Genomic DNA, 14,858 nt, shown 5'->3' with positions numbered 1-14,858 from the left:
GTGTGTATTTTTTATTTTTTTAAAGATAGAGCCAATAGGGGCTGCTGACAGGAGGAATGGGGGATGCAAGAAAAGGAGAGGAGTCAAAGATCTAGGGTATTTGGATTGAGTCACTGCAAGAACAGAGTTGTCTTAATCTAGGAAGAGCTGATTATAGAGGGAGTGGTAGGATATCAGGAACTCAGTTTTGGATGTGTCAAGTCCAGGAAGACATGTCAAGTAGGCATTTTGAACAATGATCCATTAATTTTTATCAATAAAAAATATTGGCACAGAAATCAATGGACTTGAAAACCAGAAATTAATAGAGAAAAATCAACAAAGCCAAAAGCCAGCTCTTTGAAAAGATCAATAAGACACTAGGCAAGCTAACTGAGGGGTGGGGGAGGCAGGAAGGAAGGGGTAAGGAAGAGAGAAGACACAAATTACTAATATCAGAGATGAAAGGGGACATCACTACAGATCCAATGGACTTTAGAAGGATAACTATGAAATATGATGAACTGTACTCTATGCCTATAAATTTGATAACCTAGATTAAATGGACCAATTTTTTGAAAGGCACAATCTGCCAAAACTCACAAGAAGAAATAGACAATCTGAATAGGCCTATCTCTATTAAAGAAATTGAATCAATACTTACTAACCTTTAAGAACAGACAGCACCAGTTCAGATGGGTTCACTGGTGAATTCTACCAAACATTTAAGGAAACAATTATACCACTTTTCTACAGTCTCTTCCAGAAAACAGAAGCCAAGGGAATACTTCCTAATGCATTCTACATGGCCAACATTAATTATCCTATTACCAAAACCAGACAAAGGCATTACAAGAAAATTGTAGACCAATACCACTCATGAACACAGATGCAAAAATCCTCAAGAAAATATTAACAAGTAGAATCCAATAATGTGTAAAAAGAATTATCACCATAGTATACACCATGACCAAATGAGATTTATACTAGATATGAAATGTTGGTTCAACAATCAAAAACCAATTAGTATAATCCATCAATAGGCTAAAGAAGAAAAATCATATGATCATCCCAATAGATGGGGGGGAAAGCACTTGACAAAATCCAACACTTATTTATGATAAAAACTCAGCAAACTAAAAGTTTGCCAGCTTGACAAAGGACATCTTCAAAAAACCTAGAACTAGCATCGTACTTAGTGGTGAGAAAGTCAAAGCTTTCTCAATAAGATCTGGAGCAAGGCAAAGATGTTTCCTGACACCACTGCCTTTCAACGTTGAAGTAGAAGTCCAAGCTAATGCAATAAGACAAGCATGGGAAACAAAAGATATACTGACTGGGAAGGAAGAAATAAAACTCTCTTTGTATACAGATGGCATCATCATCTGTAGGAATTCCAAAAGAATTGACCAAAAAAACCTCCTGGAACTAATAAGCTATCATACAGCAAGGCTGCAGGATACAAGGTTAATGTGTAAAAGTCAATCACTTTGCTATATACCAGTAATGAACAAGGGGAATTTGAAATCAAACACACAATACCATGTATATAAGCACCCCCCAAAAAATAAATACTTAGATATAAATCTAACAAAATAATGTATGATCTATATGAGGATCTATATAAGGAAAACTACAGAACTCTTTGAAATATATCAAAGAAATATATTTTCTTTGAAATAGATCAAAGAAAAAAATGAATAAATGGAGTCACATCTCCTGTTCATGGACAGAAAGACTGAATATTTTCAAGATGTCATTTCTTTCCAGCTTTATCTGGATTTCAGTGCAATCCAAGAAAAAAATACCAGCAAAGTATTTTTGTAGATATTGACAAACTTATTCTCAAATTTATATGGAATGCAAAAGACCTCGAATTGCCAACACAATACTGAAGGAGAAGAACAAAGTCAGAGGAATGACACTACTAACTTCAAGATTTACTGTAAAGCTGTAGTAATCAAGAGAGTGTGATACTGGTGAAAGAATAAACAATTAGATTATGGAACAATACAGAGCCCAGAAATATATATATATATATATATATATATATATATATATATATATATATATACATACACACACACACACACACACACACACACATATACATGTATATGTATATGTGTATATATATGTGTGTGTGGGTATATATATATATATATATATATATATGGTTGGTGCAAAAGTAATTGTGGTTTTTGCAATTATTTTCAACTTTTTAAACTGCAATTGCTTTTGCAATTACTTTTGCACCAACCTAATATATATGTATATAGACATGGTCAACCGATCTTTGACAAAGGAGAAAAGGCCTTACAATGGAACAAAGATAGTCTTTTCATCAAATAGAGCTGGAGCAACTGGACATCTGCATGCAAAAAAAAAAAAAAGAATCTAGACACAGACCTTGCACCCTTCATAAAAATTAAATCAAAACAGATCTAAACGTAAATTTTTACATTTAGATCTGTTTTTGGTAAAAATTACATTTACCTAAATGTAAAACACAAAACTATATAACTCCTAGAAGATAACTGGAGAAACCTAGATGACCTTGTGTAGGGCAATTACTTCTTAGATACAACACCAAAGGCATGATCCATGAAAGAAAGAATTTATAAGCTGGACTTCATTAAAATTGAAAATGTTTGCTTTGCAAAAGACAAGTCAAGAGAATAAGAAGACAAACCACAGACAAGCAAAGATGTGTCTTTGCAAAAGACATATCAGATAAAGGACTGTTATCTAAAATACATGAAGAGCCCTTAAAACTCAACAATAAGAAAACAAACAATCCAATTTTAAAAATGGGCAAAATACCTAAGCAGACACCTCACCAAAAATGACATACAGATGTCAAATAAGTATATGAATTAAAACAAAAATGAGATACCACTTCATACCTATTAGAATGACGAAAGTCTAAAACACTGACAAAACCAAATGCTGGTGAGGACGCGGAGCAACAGGAATTCTCACTCATTGCTGGTGAGAATGCAAAATGGTACCACCACTTTGGAATATAGTTTGGCAGATTCTTACAAAACTAAATATACTCTCATCATGCGATACTTCAATCATGCTTCTTTTTATATCTACCAAAATGAATCGAAAACTATGTCCACACAGAAACTTGCACATGGATGTTTAGAGCAGCTTTATTCATAATTACCAAAACCTGGATGTAACCGAGATGTCTTTCAGTTGGTGAATGGATAGATAAACTGTGGTACATGCATACCGTGGCGTATTACTCAGCACTGAAAAGAAATGAGCTATCGAGCCATAGAAGACATGGAGGAAAGTTAAGTGCATATTACTAAGTGAAAGAAGCCAATCTGAAAAGGCTTTATGGACACTGTATAAATTCAGCTATATGACATTATGGAAAAGTCTAAACTATTGATTCAGTCAGTAGACCAGCAGTTGCCAGGAATTATGAGGAAAGGAGAGGTGGATGGGTGGAGCACAGAGAATTTTTAGGGCAGTGTAACTATTCTGTATGGTACTGTGATGGTGGGTACATTTGTCCAAACCCACAGAATGTACAACACCAAGAGTGAACCCCTATGTAAAGTATGGACTTCGGGTGGTGATGATGTGACAGTGTAGGTTCATCAGTTGTAACAGATGTGTCACTGTGGGGCAGCATGTCAGTAGTGGAGAAAGCTGTGCCTATGTGGGAACAGAGGGGAACGGGAACTCGACTTTCTGCTCAGTTTTACTGCACACCTAAAACTGCTCTACAAAAGAAGGTTTATTAATTAAAAATAATAATAATATTTGGAATTTTAAAGCACAAATGGACTATCTAGTTACAATCTATTAACCATAAGTGTGTGTAGCAATCCTGCATGTGGACAAATAAACTCTTTAACAAGAAAGTATATTCCTGGCACAGTATGCTGTATTTATCTACAAAGACCTTACTCCTTGTGGAATTTCAGTATCTGAGTTCAGTGACTAGTAACAATGAATGAAAACGAAGCTCCTTCAGTTAAACTAAGCAGTGGAACATCTATTTATAGTTACTAATTAAAGGTCTCTGTAAAGCAGGAAAATCATGAACAGTAAGTGGTACACAGCAAACCATTCTGTGCATTCGGGCCTCATAGTGGCTTAAATTGCATTGCATTTTGGTCTCACCAGCGGCTGAGATTTGATTATAGTCTGGTTGCCTGCAGAAGTAAGTCCTTACCTGTCACCCTTCACAGTGGCCCCAAGTTTTAGTTTAATGGGAACCCACATTGGGGGGCATTAAAAAAGAAAAGAAACAGAAAGGGAGAAAGAAGCAATAGTATCAAGAATGTAAGTATAGCAAGGAAAAAGTCAAACTACAGAGGAATCATCAAGAGAATAACAGAATAAATTGAGAGCCCGAGAGAAGGGGGAAAAAATAGTGAGCAAGGAGAATAAGAAAGAAGGAAAAGTAATAGTAAAATGAACTGCTGATGGAAGGCACATTAAATATATGAAGAAAAAATAGTACAAAAACCAAAGTAGTAATGTTGGAATTGACAACAATGGAGTACCACATCATCTCTACGACCCAATATTCTTGAAATCACTGGCTGATATATGGGTGGTTTTACTCCCCAGGGGATATTTGACAATGTCTGCAGACATTTTGGTTGTCACACTGAGGGGGTGCTACTAGTCTCTAGTGGGTGAAGGCCAGGGATGCTGCTAAATACCCTGAGATGCACACGACAGCCCCACCCCACCCCCACCAAATCAGTGGTTGTTCGTGGCTGGGGATGGTGGAGGGGTGGGGGTGAGTGTGACTGGAGTCGTAATACCACGGAGATATTTGTGGTGGTGGATTAGTTCTGTGTGTTGATTGCAGTGGTGGTTAATTGAATCTACACATAACCATAAAGTGACCCAGAACTAGACACACACACTGTACCAGTGTCAGTTTTCTGGTTTGGACATTGTGTTTTTGATGTAAGTTGTAACCATTGGGGGGAATTTGGGGAAGAGTACACAAGACTTCTCTATACTATGTTTGCATCCTTCTGTGAATTTATACTTATTTCAAAATAAAATGTTTAAGAAAAAGCAAGCCTTAAAAGGGAGAAAACACAATTGGCCAATAAGTGGAAATTGTAATTTTAACAGGAATGACACACACAGACACACACACACACACACACACATACACCTCTAATCAGATTTATAAATTGAAAGGACTGTAAAGGCAAGACATTCTTAGAATATGGAATTGAAAACTGGGAAGACAAACTCATTTTTTGATCTATTCGAATGTGGTGCCAATATGAAATATATATGCCCTCTTGGCAGAATCAAAATATTTCTATTTCAGTGGAAGACTATATTGTCAAACTGTAACAATAAGTCATGTCATATCTAACATGTTTAATTGCATGTTTTGTTATAGGGACAAGCAGATCTTTTGAAATACGCTAAGAACGAGACTTTGGAGAACCTGAAACAAATCCATTATGCTGCTGTTTCGTGTGGACTGCATAAACCAGGCACAGAAAATGCCGACGTTCAGAAGACACGCCGGAGCCTGGAAGTTATACCTGAAAAAGAAAACGATGAAACTGGACAATGAGGGAGCTCCCTAGAAGTCATTATGGAGTTTATAACTCTAGGACCAATTGGAGTCATATGGAACATTTGCTTTGCACTCAGTGATGAAAATAATATTTGGGATTTTAAAGCACAACTGGAATAGCTAATTACAGTCTATTAAAACTGTGAATGTATGTAGCAATCCGGCGTGTGAAGGCAAATAAACTCTTTAACAAGAAATTATATTCCTGGCCAAAGTATGCTATATTTGTGTACAAAGACATCATAACTCACTTTCAGTGTGAACAACAGACTATTCACTCTAGTTCCATTGAGAAAAGAAAAAAAAAAAGTTTTCTTAACTGAAAACACTTTCTTAAGATGGAAATGGATAATATTGTTAAATTAGTATTTATTGGAGAAAAATCTGGTCTACGCATTTTATGTATGTGTACTTGCCAGAGTCTCTGGGTTATAGATGATTTTGGTGGCATGCCTGCTGAGCCATAATTACTGAGGAGAATGTAAGTGGACAAATCCCCTGTATCTCTAGAGACCTTGGAGAGCCATTGAGTAGAAGGAGAACGTGCAATTGGACTGAAGCTTCTGGCTGAAGACACGCGCTGGCTATATATACGATGTAAAACCAACCAATCTGGAAGCAACACGTTGTAAATAGTTTTTCATTGTATGAAGTAGTGTTCACATTAAAAAGATGTTTTATGATATTTCTTCAATAGAAGTACATGCATTTAATGAACGTGTAACTGTTAAAATTTCTAGTTCAAGATATTTTACTCTTCAGAGTACCTGTTTACTTGTTGAACAGTTTTGTCAAAATAAGTTGCTTGTCTGGCCTGACACTTTTGCTTTTAGTGAAGCGTCCACAACTCTACACAATGGCAGCTGACTGATGATAAAATGCAACGAGACACCTCTTTTCTCAAAATGAGTGAAATGTGCCTCAAAAAAGTGCATGGATAGTAAGCCAAAGGCAGCTAGAGGGGCTGGAGCAGACGTAGCCTTCCTACAGCCGGCTGAGTTTTCAATCCAAGCTTTTATTTTCCAAATCAGTGAAACTTTGTGCAATTTTTGAAAAGATACCGAACACTGAAGCCTAATTACTGCTTCTTTCAAACCAAAATTACTTCCAAATTTTGGAAAAGATGTCTAAATCTTCAACAACCCCTTTTTGATGTGTCCCTTTTCTGTTTCAGTGATTCAAGCATATAAGCAGGTAAAAATATGTGTAACCTTCAACTTGGTATCTCATTAATTATTTCTTCAAAGTCAGGGAGATGCTCAAGCTGATATATTTCCTGTATTTCTACCCTCGCTCCTAAATACCCTCTTAAAAAACAGTTCCTCTGCTCAGTTCTTGTCACGTGCATTCTAATGTGCTTAAGGTAAGGTGTGCATATCCAGAGGCTCTTCCCCAGATGTCATTCCAGATAGAAAATTAAAGCTATCTGTTATTTGAGTAATAACAGATAGTGGTTCCCTGCACACCCCAGCTAGCAACCAGCCAGTGGCTTAGGCTCTTAGCTCCAAAATGAACTCCACATGGGGAAAAAAGTGAATAGAAAATAGCAAAGAATTAAAAGTAGCTTTATAGGATGAGAAATAAGATAATATATAATTTAGATGATTGTCAGCAATTCTTGAACTTAACTGGCAACCAAATAGCAATATTTAAAGTGAAAATCCAGAAATAAAAAAAACTTAAAATATAACAAAATTGGGAAAAAATGGCTACATTTACAGTAATGGCAGACATTATCTCATATGTGACTTAAACGACTCTCTGAGAGCAAGGCACCTGGAATCGGTTGTTAGGGCACACAGGCTCTGAATCAGTGAGTAAAAGTGAAGGAGTCTATGAGATCATTCCATCCGACACCTTTTCCAGATGCGAAAGTTGTAGACAAGAACGATAGAACGTCTTACCCAATGGCGCAAAGTCCATTAGGGGTCGTGTTGACGCTAGACCTGGCCCCAGGGTTTGCTCCACCTTTCCTCACTAAGAAATCAACCCTCTTTTGACCCATCTCTTCAAAGGAATAAGGCAATGGATGAAAAAAAAAAGCAGACACACTTGTTGGGGAGTAGGTCCCAAAGTCGCAGTGTTTGTCGTTTGTTTAAATCCTGCCCTATCCTTCATTTAAGATGACTCACATCAGTGGCGCACACATTCATAGTTAATTGAGCTACATTCTTTTCTCTTTTCCCCATTCAAATGGAAACAGAAAACATTCATCAAAGGGGCTAGGGTCAAGATTGTGATTTATGACTTTGTACACAGTTTTCTTTTGGAAAGGAACAGCTGGCCCACTCTGGACTGTACCTGTGGAGGCCTTGTTAGAACCCCCACTGATCAAACCTAAGTGAGACACCGGCTCCTGAGTTCCTAAGCTATGACAGTAGGGTAACATGCTGGCTTCCTGCCGTCATCTACATTCCATAAATGGCGGGAACACCCGTTTAAGTTACTCACTGTAAATACAACTAATGCCCTGTTAATTTCACCAATGTGTGCGTTCGTCACACTGTACGCACACATTGTGCACCACTCCTCATTAGGGCAGACGTCGGAGCAGAAGTGAAAACTACATGAAAACTGGTAAAGCTCTACCCAGGACACAGGGAAACGAAAACTTGGATAAAAATGCACAGAGACGACAGCAAACACCTGGTCAGGTCAGTAGGAAATGAAAAGTCACACTGGCAACATGCACATCGAGCCAGTGTCAGATTCCAGCAGGCCTGTCGATGTCCTACCCAGGGAGTAAATCCTGCGGCATCCCTGACACACTAGCACTGTTCTGCCGCCTCTATGCATCTGCTTGTTAAATCTATCCTCTTGCTGCTTAAGCCGTTGCAGGTGTTGGTCTATTTTCTGCTTTTAGCAGATACTGTGTTTCCCTGAAAATAAGACCTAACCGGAAAATAAGCCCTCGCATGATTTTTCAGGATGACATCCCCTGAACATAAGCCCTAATGTGTCTTTTGGAACAAAAATTAATATAAGACCAGGTCTTATTTTCGGGGAAATATGGTATGGCTTCTGAATAGTGGGAACAAAGGCCCCCAAACCCCAAATGCCTACCTCCTCCATTTCAGGATGGTATGGCCCAGGAGCCCAGGCTGGGTAAAATTCCTCTCAGCCTGGGAAGGTGCCCTCCACCTGCATGGAGTTGGAAGGTCATCAGCTTTCAGTCTTCATCGTATGCTGAATACTCTGAATTTGTTGAAATGTTAATCAAGGGTTAAGAAATGATAAATGCAGATTTTAGTGCAGTGACAGCCTAGCTCTTCACTCACCCAATGAGTGAGAATGCCCAAGCTGGATATATATATCTACCATCTTGGGTGGGTGCTCACGTCTGAACTAATGTTTGATATGAGCAGACTTCACATTTGCCACGAGTTGGAAGCATTTTCTATTTGTTATGTTTGCCAGGGGGACTCTGTTGGAGCTGTGTGCCAAGGACTGTGTTCAAGGCACTTTGCTTATGTCCTTTCATCCTCTCAACACCCAGCAAGGTTTTATCCAGTATTAAAGGTGAAGCAATGATGGCTTTAGCCAAGGTCACAGAGAGCTCACGGCGGGATCTGAGCCCAGACCTGTGCGCCCTAAAGCCTATGTTCCCAAGCACTACATCCATATTCTTCTGAACTCCAAATACATATTTCACTTCTAAACTACAAGGCGGGTACCATGTCATGAAGAATAATGAGGCAATCGGCACTTTATTCTTTCACTCTCAGTATGAGCTCGCTAGAAACCGCTGAGATGCACTCCCTCTGATTTTATTGAGCACTTTTTAGGCACCAAGGATTCGCCATGAACAAAAGCAGACATGTCCCCAACCCCCATGGAGCTCACAGTCTAGTTGGGAAGGGAGAGCAACTAATCCAAATAATTACAAAGGTACAGGTACAATTACTAACCATGGGGAGTGTTATAAAGGGGCTACCTGGGTTCACATCCGAGCTGAGGATTGCGGGGAAGTGTTCTTAACCAGCCTTGTCTCTGTAATTTAAGAAGGATTAAAAAATACTTCTGTCCTTCACAAGAGTCTTGTAAGGACTGAATAAGATGGTGTAATTGAGGCACAAGGACCAGTGCCTGGCTGACGGTGGACTTGTATGATTACCATTAGTTATTTTTGAAAGGAGTGGCCATGAGAGTGTAATGGGGACCTCACCCTCCTGGCATGATGGACTAAATATCCACTGTTCCAAACTCCAACCCCCAAAACTTAAAACACTAATTTATTATTGCTCATGGTTCTGTGGGTTGGCTGGGCTCACTTCAGTGGTTCTTGCTTGGGATCTATCATGCAGTTGCTGGCAGATGTCAGCTGGGGCTGTGGTTACCTGGCTGGGCTGGACATGCAAGATGGCTGCCTAACATGGCTATAGGTGTGGGGCTTAGCTGGGCTGTTGACCAGAGTGTCTACACGCGGTCTCTCCATGTGGCTTGGGTTTCTTAGAGCAGGGCACTGGATCCCAAGAGGGATCATCCCCAGAGTGAACATTCCAGAAGACCCATATGGAAGCTGCAAGTTGACTCCTCCTCTCGATGGGGGAGTGGCAAAGTCATGTTGCAGAACAGGATATAGGATAGGAGATATTGTTAAGACCATCTTTGGAAAATACAAGCTGCCATAGATGTTTCCTGGGAAAGTGATATTTTAGCTGAGAACTGAGGGCAAAAATGGTTAGGGAAGGGTAAAGCAATTCAGACCATTTAGGCAGGAAAACCAGCATATTGCAAAATCCAGTGGTGGCAGTGAGCAGAGGGTGTTTGAGGGCCTAAAAGGACAGTGAGACTGGCGAGCAGAGAATGAAAGGGAGAGGGCATGGCATGAGGTAGTGAGGGTGCTAGAGCCCATCATGGAGGGCTTTGCAGACCTTGTCAGGGATTTTGGTCTTGATTTCCTAAAAGATTAGTTAGTGCCGAACATTTAGTCTTATTATATTTAATCCGCCTTTTATTGGTTTTACTTAATTACAAAAGAAATACATGCTCATTGTTACCAAAATGGTCAAATGCTGAAGAACATAAATTAAAAAGGGCATGTGCCCCTCACACTGCCTGCCTCCCACTCCCATGGGAAACGGCTTGGCCCGTCCTCCTTACATAGAGATGTTCAGATGCCATCTCCTTCTCTCTCTGAGATGTTCCAACTTTTACTCTCAAGAAAAGGCATAGCTCTCTTTAAGGATCACAGAAATCAAAGAATTGAGTATTTAACAAGTAAAGCTATGGCCTAGAAGGTGATGAAGAGCAATTCAGTTTTATGAAGTAGAATATTTTTGTGGCTTTTATCAAAGCCACGGATGTTACGTAGAAAACAGTGGTTAACCATTTAACAACAAATGTTTAAATATGACTATTAGAAATTATAAGAACAAATATCTTCCCTCTAAAAATATTTTTGTACTCTAAACCAAACATAGTAAAAATCCTGTGGGAATGGGCTGTTGTGGCCATTGAGATGACAGGTTGAGATGAGCATTGTGAACATATAACCAACTATGAGATAGACAATAAATACTCAAAGCATAAAGAAGGTATAATATAAACAGGAAACCCTCCTCCCACTTTCACCAGCCTTAGTCCCAAGAACTTATCGTGCTTAATCATTTCTGGATTTGATTCTTCTGACAATCGTTTCCCAAACTCTAGACCAAATGCTATCCAATAGAACTTCCTGTGTCAATGGAAACATTTATATCTGTGCTATTTAATGCAATAACCACTAGCCACGTGTGGCTCTAAATTTAAATTTTAACTAATAAGAATTTAATAAAATAAAAAGTTCAGTTCCTCAGTCACACTGGCCACATTTCAATAACCCAATTGCCACATATGGCTAGTGGCTGCCCTAATGGGCAGTACAGCTACAAACAATATGTGTGTCCCTCTGCTTCTGCTTTCTCAGCTTTAGAAAGATCTGTGACTCTACATTAGGGACAATGAAAATCATGGCTCATGTCACTGCTCCTTCTCTTCACTCTCTCTCCATTCCCAATCCCTGCTAGGAACATTTTAATTTTAGTTCTGTTGGTTTACCTTTATAGTTTTTAGTAATATATTTAAAACTGTTTCTTGATACATCAATTGGTGACTGTAATACTTTGATCTACCACTATGTGAGATCAGAAAATTAGTATTCTCCATGTTTTCCTCCATGACTTCCACACTTGCAGCTCCCAACCATCACAAGGTCTCAGGATAGCATTAATATTCTGTCCTGGAACTATAACTTTCCATGCTTGTGTAGGATTGGTTCCAAAATTAAAAAGTAATAACTAGCCTTCATACTATTAGAATTGCAAAAGAATGAATTTGTTACAGAAATAGTGTGACTAAACCTGCCTTGAAGGAGATATTTGTGATCCTGGCCACCAACCCTGTGCGCTTCAAGGTGAATATAGGTAGCTTCCACTTTTAGCCAAGATAGAGTAATGGGGAACCTATTTGTCTTCCTGCATCAAATCAGCAAAACCCAGAGAATAGAGAGGGTGCCAAAAAACATGTATTTACACTTTAAGAAAGGAAAACTGTATTAAAATTGTAATACTCAATATAGACCGATAACAAAAGATGAATACAAGTCACGTTTGACTTCTGCAATTACAAGAGGTGCTCAAAGTGGTTACCATCAGCATCCAGACACTTCTGATGACGGTGAACTACTGCTTGAGCAACATTGACCGAAGTGTTAACCTCTCTTAAAATGTGTATGCAGTTTTTTGGCACCCCCAACTATATATGAAACACCTGTTTTCAAGACACTGGGCATCAGGCATAGAAAGACAGTGATACCTTAGAGAACAAAAACAGATGAGGTGAGCCCTGTGATTGCCCCAGCTGATGACCTTGAGTTTCTAGGCCATGTTGCAAAATGGGGGAAGTCAGGCAGAGCCTACAAGACCCCTTAAGTCGAGGAAATGGAGCTGAGAGACCTGCAAGACCAGGTGACGAGAGTTTGCAGGACAGGGCACAGGAGAGGAAAGAGCTGAACAAAGAACAGAGATCCGCAGAGGGTCAGGATTCAGCAGAGAACTAATCAACACACATGAAGAAACTACCTGAGGCAGTGGACTGAACCACTCAAAATTATTAGAACAGCATTTCTCAAACTTATAAAGGTTATTGACACCCTAAGGAGTCATTTTAGATGTTTTTGTCAGTTACTCTCCCCCATGAAATTTTAATACCGCACATATTAACGTATATCTGTAGAGCTTTTTATGTGTATTATGTGTGTTTGTGTATATATATATATATATATATATAGAGAGAGAGAGAGAGAGAGAGATGTATATATAAATTTAAGTATATCTATGCTTTATATATAAGCAGAGTAAAAGTTACTCTTCAGAAACCAAATGTTACCCCTTTGGGGGCATAGCACCCCCATGAGAAGGCACAGATTAGATAGGACAGTTTCCAATATCCACACAGGGCCAGGACCAGTGTGAGTGCCCCCAGCCAGACTGGAAAGCCACATGATCCACAGGGAACCGGTGAGAGTACTCGGGAAGGTGTTGCCTCAGTAGTGGGATATAATTAGCTCCCGAATATATGCTGCTCTGGTCTCACCTAAACTTTCTAAAAGTAAGACCTAAAAAGATTCAATCAACTGAATTGCATCCCTGAACAAAACTCAAGAATATTTATAGGAATATAAAAATACCCAGGACACCAAAAGGTAAAATTTACAATGTCTAGTATCCAAAAAAGGATGATCTGGCATGCAAAAAAGCAAAAAAATAAAAATAAAAATAAAAATAAAAAAAATATGACCTATAATAAAAAGAAAAATCCATGAATCAAAACCAACTCAGAACTGACATATTTTAGAAAAAATAGACAATGTTAAGAAAATTAAAAGTCAGGCTGAGATAAAATATTTATAACACTCTATTTGACAAAAGACTTGTTTCCAAAATATATAAACAATTTTTACAACTCAATATTTAGAAAGCAGACAATACAATAAAATCTCAGAAAAAGGACAACTGACAAAAGAAAATATAATGGCCAAAAAGCTCATGAAAAGATGCTCAATATCATTAGTCATCAGGGAAATGGACATCGAAACCATGGTGAGATACCACCCCCCACCCACTAAAATGGCTAAAATTTAAAACACTGACAATACTAAATGTTGGTGACACTAGGGGACAAACTCTAATTTTCATACTTTATTGTTGAAATGTAAAATGGTGCAACTATTTTACAGTTGGACTTTTTTTATATAAACCTACGCTATGAAGTAGTAATTCCAATCCTAGATTTTCTGAAGAGAAATCAAAACATATATCCCCCCATAAGACTTGTAATGTTGACAGCATAAGAATGTTGACAGCAGCTTTCTTCGTAATATTCAAAAACTTTAAACTATTCAGATGACCACCAACAAAAAATGGATAAACAAAATTGTGTTATATTCATAAAACTTAATATTCCTCAACTATAAAAAGAACAAACTGCTGGTACTTGCAACAAACATGGGTGACTCTAGAAAACTTCATGCTGAGTGATAAATCCAGACATTAAACAGTACCTATTGTATGATTCCATTCATAAGGAGTTCTAGAATAAGTAAATGCAAGATACAGTAATAGAAGGGGCTGTGGTGGGAATTGACTGCAAAGGGAACTTCTGCAGTGATGAACATGTAATGTATATGCAAATCTGTATCTTGATTTTGCTTGATTGTAGTTACACTGGTTGTAGTTACAACACATTAGACATTTGTCAAAATTATTGAGCTGTATATTTGAAATTCATATAGGTTATTGTATGTAAATTATACTGTAATAAAGTTGATTTTATATTTTAAAAAAAGACTAACTTAAAAACTAGGACAAAAACATTTGGAAGTAAGAAGAGGGAACATGATACATTATTATTATTTTCATTATCACTATTACTTCATGCTTTTGCCTAATCAGTAAAAGCCAGTTTCTTAATCATATAATTTGTTACAGGTTATTTTCTTTTGAAGATTTTTTTCTCTGAGCTCTTGGGTTTTTTTTGTTGTTGTTGTTTTTAATTTGGACTAATTGCTTGTCAGCTCTGCCCCTCAGATTTAATTCTGGGATTCATTTTATTTATTACAATGATGACTTAGTTTAACTATATGTTGCTCCTTTTTTTGGGTTCTATGTTTTGTTTTAGGTTTTTGTTTTGTTCGTTTCTTTCTGAGGATATCTGTAATTCTTTCAGAGTGTTTATGGAAGACACATTTTCTAAGACTTTCCATGTTCGAAAACTCTTAACCTTGTTCTCAAACTTGATGGAAAGTTCGGCT

General features: G+C 38.0%; 1 protein-coding gene across 1 annotated transcript in view; it reads left to right on the top strand.

Moving 5' to 3' along the window:
- PLCL2 (phospholipase C like 2) overlaps positions 1-5,768 on the top strand; it is a 176,965-nt gene extending 171,197 nt beyond the window's left edge. Inside the window, exon 6 of the mRNA XM_033132705.1 lies at positions 5,384-5,768. Within this exon, the coding sequence (XP_032988596.1) occupies positions 5,384-5,563 (180 nt within the window). The 3' untranslated portion in view covers positions 5,564-5,768. The remainder of the gene's footprint in view (positions 1-5,383) is intronic.
- Positions 5,769-14,858: the final 9,090 nt, after the last annotated feature.

This window comes from Rhinolophus ferrumequinum, chromosome 17 (genome assembly GCF_004115265.2).
Source record: "Rhinolophus ferrumequinum isolate MPI-CBG mRhiFer1 chromosome 17, mRhiFer1_v1.p, whole genome shotgun sequence".
In the NCBI taxonomy this organism is placed as follows: domain Eukaryota; kingdom Metazoa; phylum Chordata; class Mammalia; order Chiroptera; family Rhinolophidae; genus Rhinolophus; species Rhinolophus ferrumequinum.
Note: the sequence above shows the minus strand (reverse complement) of the source record. Positions and strands in the feature narration are given on the sequence as shown.